Source organism: Sinohyriopsis cumingii, chromosome 3 (assembly GCF_028554795.1).
Source record: "Sinohyriopsis cumingii isolate HCF-2022 chromosome 3, ASM2855479v2, whole genome shotgun sequence".
Taxonomy (NCBI): Eukaryota; Metazoa; Mollusca; class Bivalvia; order Unionida; family Unionidae; genus Sinohyriopsis; species Sinohyriopsis cumingii.
The window spans coordinates 90,174,120-90,197,439 of NC_142963.1; the positions used below are offsets into that span (position 1 = coordinate 90,174,120).

The window sequence follows — 23,320 nt, forward strand, 5'->3', positions numbered from 1 at the left end:
TAGTAGCAGTAATGTTGATGTCACCGCATTCATCGTGTGTGTGTGTGTATGTGTGAATGCATGTATGTATGTATGTATGTATGTATGTATGTATGTATGTGCAAAAATATACAATTATAGGGGTAAGGGGTACTAAATACCCTAGAAATTTAATCTTTAAGGAAATCACACAATATATAAATACGTAAGAAAGAAACGTGCTAGAAACAATATTTACGTGGAACGAGGATCAAGAATATCATGACAAAAAATATGCAAACTTCTTTGAATAATTATAATTATTTACATTTGACTTGCACATATTAAATCAATTATCGTGTTGGCTCTCCTTCAGAACTCTAGAAATCTTACAGATGTGAATAATATAGATGGTAGTCAAAATAAAATGGGTTACTTGACCGAATATAATGCACAAGAATAAAGTCAGCTATCGTGTTCAAGTTCATTTGTTCATCTGTACACTGATGATACCCCTTCTTCCACAAAACACACACACACACACACACGCACACATACTTACATATATATATATATATATATATATATATATATATATATATATATATATATATATATATATATATATATATATATATATAATGATTCAAACACATAAATGCAAATGGCTTATGATAGACTCTACAACTCCTTGTGACAAATCATGTGTAAACGAATTCAGCGGATATCCTTTACAAAGTGTAAGGAGAGAGAGTTTAGGACCAAAACCGTGTCTGAAGTGTGGTATTGGAGTTAGAGGAGAATGCAGTTGTGTGTGCAATGTAGTGGAAAAAATACAGAGAGCTGAAAAGATATTATGCTAAAAAATAAAACTGATAATAATGATAAGGTTTTAAGAAATGTGAAAGATTATCCAGCTAGATTTTCAAATAATTTAAACAAATAATATTATTATACAAATGGAACAAAAAGAATTTGTGAGACATCTTATTATCAAGGATTATGAAGCATCCCGTGATGGTGTAGTTAGGTACTGTCGACTAAAAAAGCCAGTCGGTGTTATCACTAATACTGGTTATCTCAAATTTTCCGCAGGGGAAGAAACATTATTTATGTCACAGGTTCATGCATGTTTTCGGGGGGGGGGGGGTACTTGAAGACGGTCTTGTGATCGATCATATCAACGGCAACAAACTCGATAAATTCTTGAGTAATTTACGAGCTATTACATAGTGTCAGAATAACAAATTTGATGTTACAGGGAAATATAATAAATTTCCTAGAGTCGTTAAATATGTAAGTACCGAGAGTGGTGAAGAAATAATATTTCAATCGATGAATGCAGCTGGCAAATATTTTGATATTTGTATACCTTCAGTACAATCTGTCGCAGATAATATTACTAAATCGGAGTATTCAAGAGGGCATAAACAAAAAATTATATTTCAGTATCTCCCGATTGTGTTAGACACAAACAGATGAAGAGAGATAACTCTGTCAGGTAAAAGATATTGCGATTAAAGAGTAACCTCGCCTGTAATTTAATGTATTTTTATGACTTAGTCGATGATATAATCCTTGACAACGTCAAGGGGAATAACTCTGTTAGATAAAGGTAGATCCTGTAATGCTATAAATAATTTTTTATTGATGAATGATCTTCTTTTGCTTGACTTTTTTAAGAAATATTATCCTTATTTTTCAGGATTTGTCAGGTTTCTTGCTTCATCTAGATTTTATCAGTATGATAATAAAGAACTACAAACAGAAAATAAGCCATACTCGTTGCGTTACTACTTTAAGATCTATTTGTCATACAGAAATACAGTATTTTTGGGACTACATAGTCCCACCATCTGACGGATCAAATTAAGTAGTGCTCTGTGAACACATAAATGCCTGGCTAATGAGGCATTAATTCCGTCCCCCAGGATTAATTAAACTGCTAGCCGTGCTGGCATAAAGCATGATACATGCACATCCGTGTTAAAATCACGTAAATTCAAAGAGTCAGTCAGTATTTCAACCCTGACTGCGTCAAAGCATATATATATATATATATATATATATATATATATATATATATATATATATATATATATATATATATATATATATATATATATATATAGTGTTTAGAAACAAAACAAATTACACGCTGTAATTTTACTCCATACTGTATAGTAATCATATTTTGCAATCCTGCATAGGTAACATTATAATAATTTCTAAAACATATATCAACAAGATTGGAACATAGCGCAAAGCTAGTGCGTTGGATTCTCATACTCGACCGGCGATCAGACCTCGTGATGGACATCTGTCGTCTCGTGGCGATATTTCGCAATTTTCACATTAAAAAAGTGGGGTCCACCCCAAAACTCGAACTTCAACAGCAGAACAATACAAATAAATACACCCTCCCAACCATGTCACCACGTGGTGGGTGGTCTTTTGCACTCTGTCGGGATTGATTATCGGGGGACAAAAATATAGAAGGCAACGTATATGCATATTGCCGTCCTTAGAAATAGGATTATATGTATTGTACCATCCTTAGAACTAAAATTATATGTATCGTGCCGTCCTTAGAATTAAGATTATATACATAGACATTGTGTGGTCTTCCTGACTGAACCATTATCATGGCACTATGTGGTATTCCTGACTGAACGTTAGAATTAAGATTGTATATACGCTGTAAATAGCTGTAAATAGCTTACTACAATGCTGTAAATATGCTACTATAATTAAGATTATTTGTTCTGCCGCCCTTAAAACTAAGATTGTATATAATATATAATAATAATATAAAATACTACAATTCATATGTAAAAATTATATATATATATATATATATATATATATATATATATATATATATATATATATATATATATATATATATATATATATATATATATATATTAATGACATTATTTCTGCCATTAAAAATTTTAAGAAAGACGGCATAAAAATTCAACTTGATCCAGAAAAATTATTTGTGATTTTGATTCATTGCAAACACGTAAATTTGAAGATAGATATACATTACTAGCACAAATTCATAAAACTCATCCAAGAAGCTATGTTCTAACCTTTGGCTGACATGAAAGATACGGAAGTTAAAAAATTCATATCTCTCTCGAGCGTGATTAAAAAAATTAGATCAGGTTTAGCTGACGAACACGAAAGGAAAAAGATTATTAACACGCGCGTGAGGTATTAAAAAGTTCATGTCAGATCGTGAAAAGTAAAATAGTAAAGACGATTCTGAAAGTGAAAATATTGACATCACTGATAAAAAAGAAAGTCGTGGTTAATTATCCTCTGACTTTTATTCTACCTGAGAAATATATAAAAAATTATTTTACAAATATATTTGTTTATGTAATTATTATTGCTTTCTTTTTCGATAATTGGAATATACCCATGAAGTTATTAAGATCTTGCGTAGAGATTTATATTAAAATTTTAAATTCTTAAATCAATTAAGTGTCCGGATTGGTCAGTAAGCTTGAAATATATTCTTGATAATAATGGATTATGACAACTTAGATGAACAGGATTAATAGGCTCTTGCACAATATAATATCCAGGAGGTACTTGCGGTGTAAATGTGTATAAAATATATCCTTGTTGAGCTTGACTAGATTTTTCATGATCTATTTGATAGCTGCCATCAATTGCATCGCATACAAGATTGACTGCAATCATTGAAGTCTTATTTAAATTTCCTGGTGAAATATCTGCCGCCACCGTATGGATCACTGTTATATCTGAGATGAGATGCTGGTGGTGATATTTTTCTCCATAATTCAACAATTTTAGGAACATTTTCATTGATAAGATCGCTGACTGATTTTTTACTTCGTCAGTTCTAAATTCTGGTGTTACAAACGTTGGTAATTGCTCTTTGGTTATTTTATAATGATTAAGAAATATTGTTGATTTATTTAAAATTTTGATGATCTGCTGATTAATAAACTCAAGATCGGATAGAACTTGATTTAGATGTTGTATTGTTTCATTAATCTGTTGTTTTACATCATTATTATAATATTGTATAATACTGGAAAAAATGCATAGATCACTAAGTACACGTGCGTGCACATATTTTACATCGTCGGAATCTAATTTGATACATTTTTTGTCAACAACTGAACTAGTACCATCAGATGCAGTAACATAATCCTACTCATTATTCATCATAACAAAATAAATATTATGAGTAACATTATCGCTGTTTTCCAACATAATTTTTCGATATTCTGGGAGTTGTATATATATTTTCTTATCTGTACGAAATTTATTTTACTTTGGTTCTGGCGGTCCTTGATAAACAGGCGGGATTTCAGACCATCCTAAAACAGACCGGATTGACGACTGATAAATATCTACAACATAATCTTGCGAATATATTTCAATCGCGGCTGATAAAGTCGGTTCGTGAACTACAATAGCTTATTTGTATTCTCTTCCTGTTACAGATTTACTTCTTCAGTCATTTGTTCGATTTGAAAATTTACCTGTTGAAATTCTGATACCTTGCCAATCATGAGTTCCATCATCTTTATTTTTATTTGCAAATACAAGCGAATTATTCGCCTGTAATCCACCGGATGATTTTGATAAGATATTTGGCCAACTATACTACACTCGCAATTGAGCAAGTGCGATTTCATTTGCACGAATTGCAGTTGGAAAGTTAACATTACATTCAGAATTAGTTGAACGTACCGATAGCATCGTAGTTTTCGATGGAGTTGTATTAACCCACAATCTATTGTAGTAATTCGTTGACATTCTTTTTTAAATCCTGATTTATCACAGTCATTGCTTCTTTGCAGATTTTAATCATTTCCATGATCTCAAAATTTTATATTTTTCAATCACTAAGACTTGTTGATAATAACGAATATAATTTGGAGTATGCTAACGTAGCTGTATGTGATTTTGTTATATAATCATGCAATTTTGCATTTGTCTGCAAAATCCAAAGATGTGTGTCAGTGGAATTACGCGTGAGAATCATTTGCGTCCACCCTTCAACGCAAATCGAAGTTTTGCAAATCCTATATTAAAATCTGAATTAGGAGAAATAATCATAGTTTCTACATCAACATTTGCGGTTCCAATAAGTTTTTGGGTTGTGCTGTTATAAACTGATTATGATCAGGGTCGTTAGAATCATCCTTAGCGAACATCATTGACAGACCAGCTGATCTTGAATAATCAGCGGAGTATCTTGCTAATCCTATCATTGTTGTAGCAACAGCAACGTCTTTCGGTATCATATCAATATTTATCCCATCAATCATATACGTAGCATTGTCAAACAGCGCCATGATACCATTATTGACAAAACCGATGTTATAATTAACCTCGTATCATCTGCATGTTATAGTTAGCTTCGTGTCATCTGTTTTTATAATTTCACCTTCTACTCAAATAAATACTTCAGCAGGTAAGAAAAATCTGCTTGTATCTTGAACTTGTAATTCAATTCGTCGAGCTGATCTTTTTATCGTGCGTCATAAGAATAATACTAATAAACACGTATAGATTCATCCATGAGAACTGGTGCGTCCATATCAAACGCTGGATCGGATATACGCTTAAGCATTTTTTATTATAATTTACTATTGTCTAAAACGAAGACGACCTCCTGAAATAAAACTTGTACTCATTTTTTTCTTTGGTGTGGATATTCCTACTTCACAAGTCAACTCTGATAGTTTTTGACTTGCAGCTTGATTTATTATTTTACTGACATTTGCAGCTATCGATTCAGTGCTGGGTAATTTTACTGGTGGCTGCGGTTTTCGTTGTACTAACCGTGCTAGTCTATCATTCATTGCAGAGAACCCTTTACCGGCAACATTATAATGGCGTCGTGAATTTTTTCACGAACAAAATCAACATTTTTCATTGCCAGTTGTTTTGCAATCGATATTGCTTTTGGGGCTATCGTTCTAAAAAAAAATAACTTGAACAACATCAACAAGTCCATCACCGTAAATCACCCTATAGACTGCTGATTGCGAATTTATCACTCTGACCATAATCGGTCTGTGTTGAGCATTATTTATAATGATCTTATTTGTTATTCATTTATCTAATCACTGTGATAATCATCTATTCATCAATGAGAGATCGATAAACATCGATGTTCATGATACCGCCTGTAAATAATCTTCGACAAATATCAGAAATCTCATTAATTATTTCTGGCGAATTATTTCCGGAACATTATTTCACATTGAATTTTATTAGTGTGATTAATTTCTTAAACTCCCTTTATTCTGGATCAAGAGATATATGAGCATCAGTTATCTCCTCGTAATAATCTACAAGATCCTTTAGCCATTCGTGCGGAGATATCCCAACAAACGGCGGTGGTTTACCATGATTGCCACACATGATCACAGTTGTATTTTTCAATAATAGCCAATTGAGAAACATTTTTAATGTATCTTTAGATACTGTGCATACTTCATCCCAAATGATGATCCTTGGAATATATTTCTCGCCCGTACGGTCAGGAGTCCATGTGTCTCCCTTCCATCGGAAAAAGTTTTGATAAGTACATGATTGCACTCATCGTTCTCTCATTTCTCTTGCGAGTATGTGTGTAGGTGTTAACACAACCATATCATCCGAACTCTGTCTAAATAATTCGATCACTCGAGATGTTTTACCAGAACCCAACGGTCCGTTTAGATAGACCGTCTTGTGTCTGGATAGTGGATCATAAACAGATGCCGCAGACGATAATTCTGATATCTGATTATTTTTTTAATAAATATCTTTGATTCCAACATCTGCGGATTCAGAATAATTATAATAACATTTCTTGTTTTATTCTCCATTCACCCCACGATGCATCAGTGGTTGTAAATTGTGTCAGTAATTCTGACTGTGTTCTTTCGATATAAAGCGAATCCGTTGCAACTCTGACTGCAGTGGTAGGGAATCTATTTATCATCGATAATAAATTTATAGAAACATAAGCGGGCATTGAGGATCTCAAATGAGTAAACTGAGTGACTCACCATCAATATAACCAACAATTGTACTCAATCGTGTTCCTTACACAAATAAGCGTTTTCTAGACTTACAAATATATCTCTCTTCGTTGCATCAACAATTATAAAAATCATATTCAACATCATCCATGATTAATCGTGCATAATGTCGTTGAGTAAATTTACCGATTCTTCTTCTACCGAGATCTTTTGCGGTTTTATTTTCATCATCAGAACTTTTCTGTGGTGGCAACCAAACTTCTTTTCTGAGGACCGTATGATATAATTGCTTCACTTACAATCAACGATATCAACATCGCTGCATCGAGCATATATCGTAATAAAACTATTGGTGCCCAACGTTTTTCTGAAAAGTGCCTACCAAACCAAACATAACAGATCGGATGAAGACCTTTAGCAAACTCGAACGACTCGATATGGGCGAATCCAGTTAGATCAAAATCGGATAGTTGTCCATTTATTGATACTCTTGTCGTTTCGTGTGTGGGGTGTCCAAATCTTTTAAAATATCCAGAACATTCTTCGTAACCAAGAAAACTTCCCGGAAAACACGCGATCATATTAAACGAGATAACGTCGTTGTGGTCATACTCGGTATAACACAATCCACCGTGTTCGTATTCACAGCAACTCAATTTCACGTCTTCGAGAAATTCAAATCGTGTTGGCTTCCACGAATTTTTCTCTCTTGCAAAGTGAGCAGCAACTGACGGAACGGTGAAACAATTATTTAGGAATTGTTCAGTATTCTCTGTTGAAAATGTCTCCGCAAGATTTTTCATTTATTCATGAAGAGATTGTTTACCATATATTTCGCCGTTAGGTCGCACAAATTGATCACATTTTTCATCATCTGAACTCTTAAATAGCCATACTGATATAGGATCGTTTTTACTTATTACTTGAATAAAATCAAATATATTTCCCCCAGAGTCTGGGTAAAATCTTACGGTTCGATCTCGTGGAAATATTGTTACTGCGTTAGTCCACGCGTGTGCATTATGATCAATAATTTAAATTGGAGCTCCCTTCGACTTGTTCTTTGGATAACTTACAAGCTATTACACAGAGCGAAAATTGCAAGTTCGGTGGTACTGGAAAGTATAAAAAGAGTCATAGAGTCGTTCAATCCATAAATACTACTACTGGTGAAGAAATAATATTTCAGTCAATGTATGCAGCTGCCAAGTATTTTCATATCTGCATGCCTTCAGAACAAAAAGTCCGGAATAAAATATATAAAAAGGCCTTTTCACACAAGTATGAACAATGGATTTCATTTTGTTATGTTCCAATAGTGTCAGATACAGACAACATCCTTGATAAAATCAATGGGAATAACTCTGCCCCGGATATGTAACGTGGTTGATAGAGTTATTGTTGCCTTTGACAGAGTCAAGGAGATATATTTCAGAATATTTGTAAATAAGTATTATTTTGTGGTTCCGGAGTGTAACCCAAGAGAAACTCTCCGAAGTGCATATCCGAGTCTCTCAGGTATATTCCTAACAATCACAGCTAACGGTTGGAAAAACGAAAGGATTTGATAAAACACATATTACTATAATGTTAGTTTGACAAACACGGAAGTAAATAACTAGGCCTTTAGAGAGCGGCTTAATCAACCTGTGTTATAACAACGTCATTACATTTCAAGGAAGTACAAACAATAGTATCTAAGTGCTGACATCTGTCTCCCTTGTTTTATAACATTATTCCCCCCTTTGTTTTTATCAATAATTATCTTGTTTGTTACTAAATAATTATTTTTGTATGTCATTGTCGCAGTCGCGATCATACAATTTAAATGTCTACGTGATAAATGACAGAAAATATTTCACTTAGCTCTACCAACTTCAGTCTAGACTGACCAAGAAGTCGCGATTCTCCGTCTTTTATAGCCATACACAAGTGTTTCCAGTGAATCATATGAATTCCCCCAATAACTCATCATGTGAATAACCCCCAATAACTCATCATGTGAATTCCCAAAATAACTCTCTTAAATCACTGGAAACATCTGTATATAAAAAAGAAGGAACATTTTTCTAGCAGTCTGGACTGAAGTTGGTAAAGGTAAGTGAAATATTTTCTTCAGTAATCTAGAGTTTGCTTTTTACACAATTGTATTATATCATATGGTTGAGAAATATAATTTAAAGAAATATTATATACTATATAATGAACTATGAAAATATCAATGATATTATTTCTGCTATTAAAAAATTACAACATGACGACATAAATATATCTGATAAACTAAATCCTGAAAAATTATTTCTGATTTTGAAACATTACAAGAACTTAAATACGAAGGTGGGTACAGACTACCATCAGAATATAAATTTGTGAAGCGAATTCAAAATTCCATGTTTCAATCGTTGGCTACAGTAAAAGGAACTGAAGTGGAGTAATTCGCCCCATCTCTCTCTCTCTCTCTCTCTCTCTCTCTGTCGCAATAGAAAAATTAGAACTATATCGTGAATACGAAGCAAAAAAGACAATCAATACTCGTATAAGACAATTAAGAAAAATTATGTCAGAAACTGTAAGTGGTAATGAAAATGAAAAGTTAGAGTCATTCGTGCAAATGAAAGTGTAAGTTTATCAGATTTTAGTCTTTTTTCCCACTGATTATAGTCGATTTGTCAGTAAAATAAATAATCCCCTTCCTTGATTTTATCAAGGGTGGATATTCTTTTTACTGTTTTTAATGTGCCTGATCTCTAACACGCATCAGGGGCATTTTTAAAATATGTGATGTTTCTTTTGTCCTTAATAAAATCAGGGGACAACACTCTACGATTAAAAATCCTCAGGATTTCATATATAAATTCATACTCAGTGTTTGATTTCCTAAGTCAAGCAAGTTGCCGGATTGGTCAGTTAGTTTGAAATTTATTCTTGATAATAGCGGATTATGACATCGTAGATAGACCGGGTTAATTGGTTCTTGCACAATCAGATATCCGGGTGTCAAAGTACAAAGAATTTATCCCTGCTGCGCCTGATTTGATACGTCTGTGTTTGTCTGATAACTTCCATCAATTGCATCACAAATAAGACTGACCGCGATTGTTGAGGTTATATTTACAGTTCCCGGAGAAATATGACGGCCTTCACAGTGTTGTTCATTGTTGTTCCTGAGAATACCTGGTGGTGATGTTATTTTTCTCCATCACTTGAGAATTTTAGGAAAAAATTCATTGATGATAATGTTGACTGATTTTTTTTAGCTGGATAGTTTCAACTCCTGTAAATATGAGATCTTGTAATTGTTCTTCTTTGATCGCAAAGTGTTTTACAAACAATTGTTTAAGGGTTATTGTGCGGGGTTTTCCATAGTAATCAACAAATTCACCGCCGAGGCGATTTATGTTGCAAATGACAGCATTGTTCATATATTCAAAATTTGATATAACCTGATTTAGATGTTGTATCGTTGCAATGATTTCTTGTTTTATGTCATCGTTGTAGTGTTGTGTAGCGCTGGAAAATAAATTTTGTAATTTATTTAATGATTGTCTAAACTCAACGTCGATAGGTTCAGAAAATGATCGGGGGCCCCGAGTGGCCGAGTGGTCTAAAGCGCTCTCCGTTACGGATCACTGCCATCTCATCTCTGTCTGCGTGAGTTCGAGTCTAGAATTCAGCTAATGTGGGTAGGTGAGAAAGCTTGCCAGTAACTTCTCATGGGTCGGTGGTTCTTTCCGGGGTTTTCCCGGGTTCTTCCTCCACCATTAATACTGGCCGCCATATATAGCCTATTGTGTGCTGAAAAATGGCGTTAAACCCCACAACAACAACAACATCAGAAAATGATCAGATGAATTGTTCATTGACAATCGGATTTAATTCATCATCATGGGTGTATAAATCACCCATTATTGTAGGAAACTTTGCCCCCCAAAACGGGAAAAATTCCACGGATATTTTCCTTGATATTCTGTTTCCTTTATATACTTCTTTTTGTCTGTGATAAAATCAGAATTTTTGGTTCTGGCGGTTCATGATACTCAGGAGCAACGTCAAGCCATCCAAGCACAGATCTGATTGATGACTGATAGGTATCGATGACGTATTCCGGGGAATTTATCTCTATTATGTCAAATTCAGAATCTGATATCGTCGTATCGTCAAGGCTTAATGATATCAGCCACGACAATTTAGAATACGCGTTCGATGCCGTGTGTAATCGCATAACATAGTCGTGCAGTTTTGTGCTCGTGTACGTGGATATCTTTTTCTCGATAATATTAAAAAACGCAGCAATGGTTGCCGATGATGAAACATATTTTCACTGCTATTGCTGCTGTCATTGGTATTAACGCTGATAATACTACGCCGATATCAGCAACGAGTGTAGATACCGAGTACACAACAACATCAATGAGAACCGCACGTCTTCGATATTTTTTTACTTTCGTTGTATACTTGTCAACGATAGTTTTTAGTGCTGTTTGCCATTCACGTACTTGATTATATATAAATTTTGAACGCTTAACTCTGTTAAGGCCATTATGTTTTACACAGTAACCAATTGAGGCGTTTCAGCAACAGAAACCACCAGTAAGATGATATGGTTAATTTCTTATCAGCTGATTCTAGTATAAATGTTTCTTCGTTCCCGCTATTTAACACAACAGACACAACTCCGGAAAACTTATCGATTGAATGCCGCCAGGGATATGTAGGGTATATACTAAATTTTTCAGCGATGAACACAGACAACCTGTACACACCAGTGACTTCCGCGGTATGTTTGATAGTATTAATCTGCTGTGACCATGTTGAGAATCCCGACGACACTGTGTATTCTATATTGGAAATCTGTTTATGGGAGATTTTAATCAGATTAATTTTGTTAACGATATCAGGAATTCCACTTATGACATTTTATAGTGTTTTTTTAATCGTTTCAATGCTCGTCTTGCTATCAGAGAGTTTCACGTCAGCAGGCAACGGGTGCCAAAGAAATCGTCTGCGATTTCATTAAGTTTCCGAAAGTTTCTACGGAGATTTGTAAACGCACTTACATGAACATCATACTCGGCCCGCAGCGTGGATAATTTACCATCTACGTTATCCACGTATTTTTTTGTTGCAGCATCTTCGTTGGATGTTGGATCTCTTACCACGACTATTTTATTTCCGTTCATGCTGAGTTCACCTGTCATTATGTCGCCGGTATTCTTCAAACAATTAGCAACGCTTCTTGAAATTTCATTTCTGATTTGCGATATGGATATACTTGAGTCTCTGATCTTACCGTCCTGGTAAACAGAGATGTTGTCCTTGGTAGCACTGACAACTCTACGAATTATGTCATTCCACTTGATGTTACTCGTTTTTAAAACGCCGTATTTATCCTGAAAAACAAAAACTTCAAAATAAACAATTCCACTTGGATCAATCGCGTATGCTACCCAGTGAGTTCCTGCACCGGTACTATTATCGAGATTAATAATACCCGTCTCGGTGTTGTTTGGTCGTTGCGGTAACTGATCTCGCATAAAAACACCTCTAAAGTTTTTTATTTTTAATTATTTAGCAGCATCAAGTAAATCAAAATTTGACAACGGTGAAATCAACGAAGTGTTCCTGGAAGTCTCAGACCTTTTCCTCGATGAGTTCCCGGAAGCCTTAAACCCTTTCCGGTTGCTTTTTTAATGCCATTTCAGCAGCTCTTCCAACAGCACATAACGCAGCTGCTTTTTCAACGGATGTGCCGCAGCAGCTATCAGCGTTGGTATTGCCGCAAGTAACGGAAATATGCCTCCGGTCTTAATGGCGTCGCTGATAGCTCCGAAGGAAAGTTTAAGTCGTATTCCGGTCTTGGATTGTCTGGCTTTATCGAGATGTTTAAGCTGACGCTGTGTCAACGACATTTTATTTTCACCACCTGTAATTTGACTGTGCTTTAGCGTTATTGTGGTTCCTGTCTTTTTATTTTTGACTGACGCGGATTCTAGTTGTTTAATCTGACCAGGAGTCAGACTAACACTAACGTGATGGTAGATGACATTTATAAAATACTCGTATTATTAAATCACCAGTTGCATGTGAGAAAACATTAAATATTTTCTACTGGTGCATCAATGACTTTCATTCGACCACCATTGCTTTGTAGCTGAGTATGACCGCGATTGCTCTGGCACCGCCAGGAATAGCAGGTGGACCAGCTACTGCTGCTGGTATTCGAGCTATAAGAGTTCGAAAATGTATGTCAACGACAGATTGCCTAAATAAATCCAGGTGTTCCAGCGAAAAGTAGTATATTGGATACAGAGTTGTAAAATCGCGCTGAGATATTTGTAATCCAGTGTCGATGTTTTGGACACGTCCCATATACGACATTAATTTAAGATAAACGCGGGCAACATCATTATGTTCAAAATCCACCAATATTTCTTCAGAAGGTTCCTGGTGTCCGTTTATCCTCAAAGAAACTTCAGAAGCTCCAAATGAGTCAAATACCATTGGATTTCCTTGTTGACTGTCTGCTCTTGAGTTTGCCTGAAGCGCGATGAATATATGCCGTGGTGCTGTCACTCCCTGTTTTGATGCTATTTGCCACGTAAAAAACCCAGCGGCGTTAACAGGGGCGCTATCTGTAGTCATTGTCAACCATGAGAACAGTGATTTACCACCTGTGTTCATAAAAGAAAGCAACTGCTGTTCTTCAGTAATTGATGGAGTCATTACTGGCATCCATAGTTATAGTTTTGTTAGTGTTACTTTACCATTATCAACTCCACCAGGATGCCATATGGCATCATTGCCAGTGGGTTTCCTGACAAGAACTACGGTATGTTTAGCGCCAAATATAACCTTTCTGATATATCTGCAAAATCCAAAAATATGAGATAGTGGAATCGCGCATGAAAACTCCTCGTCGGTGTTTAACATTGTTCGGCGTGCGGCAAATCCTAAGTTACAGTTTTCATTCATTGATACTACTACAGGTGTTTCTGCATTTCCAACCGCGTTTCTCACATTACCCACGGTTACGTTTCTGTGCTCTGGATTATCAGTTGTGTCTTTTGCAAACATCAATGTCGGGCCGGCTGATCTTGTGTAATCGTCGTAGTATCTTACAAGACCAAGTATCGTCGTGGCCACGTCAACGTCCTTTTGAATACTTTCAATATTTCTTCCATCAGTCATATATGTGGCACTGATACATAACGCCATTACGCCGTTGTTAACAAAACCAACACAATCACCAATTCCGTAATTTGTATTATCTGCTTTTAAAATTCTACCTTCAACTTCGATAAATACCTCACTGGGTAAGAAATATCTACTTGTATTATGAACCTGTAATTCAATTCTTCCACGTGCGTCGGGTACACGTGCCTCATAAGCATAATACTGATAATCACGCACAGAATCATTTTTGAGAACTGATGCATCTACGTCAAATGCTGTGCAGGATATTCGTTTGAACATTTTTATTATAGTTGCTATCGTCTAACACGAAGACCACTTCCTGCTATCAAACTTGCAGTTATATTTTTTCTTCTATTTCTTTAGCAGGTGCACCAGCCAACTCTGCTAGTTTTTGAATTGCAACCTGATTTATCATTTTACTAACATTTGCAGGCATAACTTCGGTGCTTGGTAATTTTACTGGTTGTGGTTGTAAGACCTTTCGTCTAATCGTGCTATTCTGTCCTTGATTGCCGAAAACGCTTTAACAGCAACGTTGCTGATTTCATCAGGAGCTTTTTCACTAATAACGTCAATGGCTTTCATTGATAATTGTTTTGTGATTGGTGCTGCTTTGGGAGCTATCCTTGTAAATAATCCCTGAACAACATCGCCAAGTCCATCCCCGTAATACACGCGGTAAACAGGCAATCGTGAATTTGCTACCCTGACCATCTCGGGTCTGCGGTGAGTCATGTATGATCATCTTCTTTGTTAGTTATTCGTTTAATCGCTGTGGTAGAAGTCCTCGATTTCATCAATAAGACCACGGCAAACATTAATATCCATGATACCAACTTGAAATAATCGTCGACAAATATCAGCTGCTTCATTGATTATTTCCGGAGAATTATTACCGACTCGTTTTCCTCCTTTGATAATTTCTAGTCATTGCACATCATTGAGAATATTGTTACGACAAGTAAAAAAACCACTTTCCTGTAATACCACTTCCAGTAACACTGGTGTCAGATGCATCATAAAATTGTTCTGGAGATTGTGGTCGTTTTGTTTGTTGCTGCGGTGGAGGAAGTTGTAATTGTGGTTGTGACTGTGGCGGTGAATAGGGAGGTGGAAGGATATTTCTCAGTTGTAACGATATGTTGTAGTTTTTTATTTCATTGAGATATTCTGTGTATCTTATATCACTGGTACGGGTCTGATCAGCATCATAGTATATACGAAATATCCATTATTTACCAGTTATCACGAATTACAGGATCATCGAGATAATCGGGTTTTAAAAAAATTTCTCGATGATCATAACTTCTCACTGCAAACGTTGCTAAATCTACGTTCTTAATTACTTTTATGTCGTTAATACAGTCTCTGGTAAATGTATCATTTATATCAACTTTGGTCCTTGCTTGTTCTTTTTCTGTTATACGATCTTTGATATCACTTATTTCAGTACGAATTTTGCCAATACCTTCAAATATTTCTTTATCGACGGGTAGAGGTTGCGCGGCAGCTATTTCATTTGGAAGATCTCGTAGAATCTTTTTTGTTTTTTTTAGTTCTCGTTGCGACTCTTTCAGTAACTTTTGTAACAGGCCTAAAAAAACTGTTCTCCACTTTCTGCAAATTCAACTTGCGATTCTTGTCTCGCTTGTAACATCTGTTTAACATAATCAAATAATGGAATATATTTCTTAATTGCTTTTAGTCGCTCTCGATCTAATCTAGCTGTATGAGTATCCAACGCTGGTGGCATTATCGAATATAATTTTATTTTAATTGACAGCAGCAACGAGGGCGCTATCTCGGCACCTCCAGTCCCCGCCCCGTACCCTTTTTTTGTGCGATTTGTTGCGATTTTTCAGGAAGGTTTATTTTTGCAATTCGAGGGTGAGTCAATTAGAGGCTGTTCACCCTCTCTGCTGCTTAAACGAACCCATTTAGAAAAACTCTCGGTAAGTTAGAGGCTTCGGTTTTGGCATTATTACGCATATACTTTTTATATTTGTTTTCGTGTGAGGTCTTATTTTTCAAAAATGACGTTCTAGCAAAAGGTCTGTTTACCCTCCCTGCTGCTTTAAAAATCCAAAATGGGTTGTACTAGTTGGAGATGATACTTGATACATGACGCTTTATTGTTAGGAGACCTCTACATTTCGATTAAATGTTTAGACATTAATATAATTTCTTCTCCCCACAGGTGGATACATAGTAACCAGTCTGGTGATACTGCTGGAATACGTCGGACCAGATTATAGGGATGCATGCATATGCCTCTGTCCATGGTGGCTAGGCCCCGGACTGCTTTCTCTGCAGGCTTACCTTACGCGACACTGGCGGTATCTAGCACTAGTTTCTGGTGGTGCGGGATTACTTCTCACTGGAACATATTTGTGAGTTTGCTTTAAACGTCTTAGTTTCCTACTTAAAGTTATTGCGACATTTTGTTTTATACTAAACGTATCAAATGAACTATCGATCTTTCTACCTTTGGCACAAAAAGTACTTATTTAAGTAGTAATTTAACAAATTGCCGAACGAAAGGTATCGGACAGTTTTTATATTCGGTAGTCTTGGAGTTATTCACTAAGATTAGGTGACAATCGTTTACAGTCATGATGTTTGAGACCGTTATTATCCTCACAACACGCTTTAAATATTAAAACCTATTATAATAGTATTCTAAACAATATTTTTATTAGAATGATAACAGTAATGTGCAGATGGATTAAATAAAGCGGGAAAATAATGTTTTTTTCGGTCCAGTTGTGGTTGAAAAAAGTACGTTGTGGATTCGAATATGGCATTCTTCAGTAAAGGAGATGAGAAATGTTGATCCTTGTCAAGTGGCGTAAGCACTTAAAGATGGGAAGTTCTCAACAAACAATCATTGTTAGGTCCGTGTCTTCATATATTGTCTAAACATGCACACTCCGAATCAACTCTGAAACAATCAGCGTTAACACGAATGAATAAGGCATGCAGATTTTATTCTTTCTTGTAAAAGGTGATGGCGCAGGTGGTGTTGAACAATGCCATATTGGCAACGGTTTGGAGGTAAGTCTGTAAAACTGGTTCTTTACTAATGGGTCGCGACCCAAAACTTGCTCTCTATGCTGTTCTGAGTGAGTCGCCGAGACCAAACTTAATAATTTGAAATTTCTTTTCCAAGTGGTATTCTAGCTTTTAATTGGTGGCGAGGCCAGCACCACGAACCTATTCTGGATCGTAGCCCAAAAAGATTAAGAGCCACTGCTGTAAAAGAAATGATGGTGTTTTGAGTCACTGTATATTGTCCTATTCATATGTCTGTCCTTGAAACTCCTAAATTCCCAGCCAGGAATAGCATCATATAACTGAAAGAAAATACGCAGTGTTTAAGTCGATATTGTTTTCTTACAGTCTGATGCTGGAAAGTTTCCGTTGGTTAATGTGCCAGCACCGCTTTTCCGAGTCTGAGGCTGTCATTAAAGAGCTGATCTCGTGTAATGGCTTTGGGATGGAGGGCATGACTCGATTGTGTGATATGGCACGCACATGCGTGATCAACAACATGCATAGGAAGAAGTACACATACTTTGATCTTTTCTACTCTCGTAAAATGAGTGTATGGACGTGGGTAGTTATATATATAGGGTGAGTATATGGTCTTTATACCAATAATAACAATAACAAGAGTAAATATCGGTTTATAGATTAATAGTCATTCTGCATATAGCTTTTACCTTGTATATGACTAAAACTAACTTTGTTACAGACTTGAAAGGTGTATTATAAAAATAAACGATAAATATTGGCATTGTATTCTTGCATAAATATTTAATATGAATCTGATTTAATTCAAATCTATTACAGAAACACATGACAAATTGTTATGAATTTTTAAATGAATATACCCATCTTTTATCGTCCTGTGGATGGACTGATTATGTGACGTTGTATGGTTTTCATTTTCCCTTGTTCCCAATTGATGTTCTTTTCCTTTCTTTTTCTTTCTGTTTACGCTTATTCAGGTTAGTTGGTGCCGTAGTTTACAGTCGTCTTCATCGAATAGTGACCAATTTCGCTGAGGATCCATATTTAAGTCAAGCATTCATTTTTGCTGTAGACGTTCCCGTTGTGTTCAGCGCCGTCTTAATTAACAAATGGTAAGTTTGCATATAGCGGTATTTATTGTGTTGCAGGCATTGTTATGAAAGTGTTTGCCAGGATAGCCTTGTGGTAACACGCTTAGTTTGCGTCTCGGTTGCGACACGGGTTCGATTCCTGCTAGGAAGAAATTATAACTTTCTAACCTGTGTCATTATAATAGCATCATTCAATACACATTTCTTACCTATAAACATGTATGTATATATATATATATATATATATATATATATATATATATATATATATATGCAAGATCCATGGATAAGCGTTTTCCTCTCTATGTGCGTATGTGTGTATGTGCGTGAGTTTATATATATATATATATATATATATATATATATATATATATATATATATATATATATATATATATATATATATATATAATTCCAATTTGTTTAATGAAACGGATTTTCTGCAATACGATTGGCTGTAGACGGTCAAGTGATACTGATCTGGAACTTTTTACACATCGATAAATTCTGGGACTGCTTTCGGTTTTTGTACTATTTGCAATATAAATAAACATTGCATACACGTCATTGTGAAACTATTGTTTCATCTTTTATTTTTTTTTTCAGCAAATAAATATAAATTATACCCTTTTTATACTTTTTCAAATATTCTTTGATTGAAGTGCATAGTTTACAATTTGGCGTTCGTCTGCTTCATAGTCGCGCAAAATGGCCGATTACGGTGATTGTCACTGCGATTTTCTGTGGAGTTTTTTTTTAATAATTAGATGACAAGGAATTAAAAGAAATAATAGCAGCGTGTGAAGCAGATGAAGATGGATTTGGCCATAATGTGATTGATGTTACAAACACTGAAAATGAAATAGAACAACAGATATTGATAAATTCCCTCACCTAGCACCCAATGACCTCATTCACCCTAGCCATACACAACAACAACAATATTAGCGTGGGAACTGGGCCAGTCAATTTTGAGGCCTGTGAGGGATATAAAACAAGATTCGAGAAATTATTTGAGGAGGACTATACAGCTATTGAAATAAATCAATACTCAGAGGCTAATAAACGAAACACAAAATGGGGTATTGGGGTTTTCAATGATTCTGTACAGGTTAAGTATTATGGGACGATGTGAAGAGGCGAATGAAAGGAATGTACGTGCTACTTAAATTTGAATGCATTGTTGATGGAATAAGTTGATTTGATGAAGAAAGGACGAAATTAGAATTATAAGGATTAAATGATCATGGCTGGGTATTTATCGATGTGTAAATTTTACCTCATCACCCAGTAAGGGGACAGTATTCGATTCAGGGGGATTTCACCAGCATGTTAAGCTGGCTCGAGCAGTAGCGTGGGAAAATGGTCTGGCATTCCTTAAAAGTATTCATTAAAAGCTGCAAAAATCTGCAGCCATTTTTGGCTGCACATATCGGTGTACATTTTATACACTTACCGGTATTTCTCGCAGCTGTGGAAATACCGTCGGCTGAAAGGTTCTTTCGATGGCATGTACATCACATTTCCGGATCAAATCGTCTGTTTGGTGACTTGTAAATCTACGTGGAATTGCACACAAATCTGTCATGTTGCAATTTTGAATTTCGCGCTAAATATGACTGTTTATTCAGGAAACATTCGCATGCAGAAAAATTGTACATTTTAGTGAACATGAGAGATCAACCCACGTATCGTCCATCAGTATCAACAAAGATTTAAGAGGGTTGATGATCTATCGCACTACTATCGAATCAGTTCGCTACGGTTACAATAATGTGCCCCAGGGCAAGGAACGTTACTTGTCCCGGCACGATATAATTATATATATATATATATATATATATATATATATATATATATATATATATATATATATATATATATATATATATACAAATTGGCTGGGAATCTACTTTATGTTGGATGTTATTGTTTGCAACATTTGTACCCCGTGCTAGAACTTTTAAATTTCCCTGTCAATTAGAGTTCAATCAAATATATATATGTGTGTGTGTGTCTTTGTATATATATATATATATATATATATATATATATATATATATATATATATATATATATATATATATATATTGTTACGGGGTATAAAGGTTGCAAACAATAACATCCAACACAAAGTAGATTCCTAACCAGTTTTTAATGTTCACGCAAGCTAGGGCTCAAAACGTCTGCTCTTTACAGAGAACACATTGGTAGTTTTACACCAGGGCAATGGTTTATCAAAACAACAGTGATGACAAATGCAGACTCCAACTTCTATGGGTCAAAATCTTTATCAGTATCAGATGTGAACTAGGTAGTATTTGTTTCTAACATTACCATATCTGACCGCTTAAAATCCTTTAAACTAAAATTACAATGTACAGATAGCACTTTTTGTCTCCATAGGATCATTCTATCAAATCATATTTCTTGGACTGAGGTGAACTTGATGCTTCGATATTTGCTTCTTGTCGGCTGTGCTTAGGGTCAAACTTGCTGTCATTGATGGGCGAAACGTATTCCTCAGCAGCATCGACCACATACCTGTTGCCATTATTGCGCCTTATCCACTGGGCCTGCACTGGCGGGAGAGCATTCAAGAAATACTCATCTGCTAAACATCTATGTGGATCACGACTATCAATGAACCGTGTTAAATACTGCTCTATACGTGACATCAAACCTCTGTATGATAATCGATATTTGTACAATAAATTGGAGGGAAATGTTAAGCATTAATACGACGGCAACATACATACATACATACATACATACATACATACATATATATATATATATATATATATATATATATATATATATATATATATATATATATATATATATATATATATATGCAAAAGAACGCTGTCCATATGACTTTGTTTTCATGCTGGGAATAATGAGTATACGATTGTCAAAAGAGGGGCGTAAGTATCTTGCTGGTGTGTACACATGGGTGAGGTCGGATAGGTATGTTGGACTAGAGTCCGACAGTGAAACGTAGCACAGAGAACAAACTTTGTGTTTGATTCTGGATCGAATAGATAGCCAGTGTAGGGTACAGAGCAGCGGGGAGGTGTACTCTGATCGTGGTACTCTAAGTATGATCCGAGCAGCTGTGTTTTGAACTTTGTGAAGTTTCTGGAGTAGATATTGAGATGAATCAGACAGAATTGAGTTACAATAGTCCAGTCTTGAAAGTACTAATGAACACACAAGTGTATTAGTGGCATCATCTGAAAGATATTTGCGAACTGAGCTGATGCGTCTCAGCTCAAGATATGCAGCCTTGCATATATTCATGACATGTTGGTGCAATGTGAGAGTACTGTCCAGAGTAACACCTAGGTTTCGTACTGATTGTATGAATTTAATGTTGGCGTTGCTGATATTTATTGTTTGAGGTAAAGGATGTGAATGAGAAAGTCTTTGTGTTGTGATCAGAATGGCTTCAGTTTTATCATCATTCATCTGCAGCTTGTTACATGTCATCCATGATTTCACATCAGAAATGCACCTTTCAACACCTTGGATGGTAGCATCAACTTCAGTTGGGTGGCTAGATTTTTATATTTGGGTGTCATCAGCGTACAATTGGTGAGACACTGGATGATGATCTATGACACCTGAGAGCGAGTGAGTGTACAGAATGAAGAGAACAGGTCCAAGAACAGACCCCTGTGAAACACCACAACATAGATCAACTGGGCTGGAGTGTATTCCATTTGCAGATACAATTTGTGTCCTGTTGACCAAGTAGGACTTGAACCACAGTAAGGCTGTATCATGAATGCCAAATACAGACTGGAGACGGTGAAGTAATATATCATGGTCTATTGTGTCAAATGCTGCAGACAAATCAAGGAGGGTGAGGACTGTAATCTTTCCGCTATCCAACGCAGAGAGAATGTCATTAACTACTTTTAGAAGAGTAGTTTCAGTACTGTGGCAAGGGCGATATGTAGATTGTACATTGCTAAAAAGACTGTTTGAATTTAGATGAGATACAAGCTGGGATAGAACAACCTTTTCTAAGATTTTTTATATGAATGGGAGATTAGAAACTGGGCGGTAGTTCTTTAAATCGTTATGGTCTAGTGTTGGTTTCTTCAGCAGAGGCTTTACAATGGCAGTTTTGAAAAATGATGGGAATTCCCCGGATGAGAGAGAGGTATTAATAACATCAGTTAGTGAAGGCAATACTGGATCTAAGCACTCAAGCAGCAGTGATGTTGGAATTGGATCAAGTTCACATAACTTTGGTGCACTCTTTATCAGGATTGTACGTACGAAATCCATAGAGACGGGTTCAAATGCTGCTAATGGTTGTCGCTCAAATTCTGTATCCCAACTGTATGGTGACGACGAGTCAATTGAAATTGTGGTGTCAAGCTTATCTCTAATGGTTTGTACTTTGTCACGGAAGAAATTTGCAAACATGTCCGGAAGGCCGACTGGAGAGAAGGTAGTAGGAAGTGGTGTTGATTTGTTCCTTGACGTTAGCTTGTTAGTAATCTCGAAGAGCTCTTTGCAGCTGGAACTTTCCATGATCTTAGTAGTGAAGTGGGCTGATTTCGCTGCATGGACTATATATGTGACATTCTTCTTAGCGACTTCATAGATTTGCTTATGAATAGTGAGTCTGGTGGAAAGCCAGAGCCTCTCAGCTTTACGGCGGTCTCTTTTAGCAGTGCGAAGCTATTGCCTAACACTGCTATACCATGGAGAACACTTTTGAATTGACACTCTGCACTTGGTAGCTGGGGCATGTTTGTCAAGCAATGAACACAGACAGTTATCGAGTTGTTCTACGGTAGGAGGTAAGCAAGTTGTTAGGTTAGCTTGGATGTCGTGCATTAGTTTGGTTCTATTTATCATAAGGAGGTTTCTCTTAGTAGCAGATAAAGGTGGAGGGTTAGGGACTGATACGTCAAGATGGCATATAATGCAGAGGTGATCTGATGCAAGGTCATGGGATACCAGGGAGGACCGTAGAATGTTATCATCAGGTCT

The 23,320-nt window shown here is 35.8% G+C and overlaps 1 protein-coding gene across 2 annotated transcripts in view; it reads left to right on the forward strand.

The window, feature by feature from the left end:
- Positions 1–23,320, forward strand: part of LOC149803269 (solute carrier family 22 member 4-like) — a 172,757-nt gene that overhangs the window by 114,683 nt on the left and 34,754 nt on the right. For both annotated transcript variants that reach the window (XR_016420169.1, XM_089952927.1), the window contains exons 3-5: positions 16,378–16,570; positions 17,580–17,813; positions 18,191–18,325. Coding sequence is in view for 1 of the 2 variants with exons in the window: in XM_089952927.1 (XP_089809053.1) it covers positions 16,378–16,570; positions 17,580–17,813; positions 18,191–18,325 (562 nt within the window). In the remaining variant the exon portion in view is untranslated. The remainder of the gene's footprint in view (positions 1–16,377; positions 16,571–17,579; positions 17,814–18,190; positions 18,326–23,320) is intronic.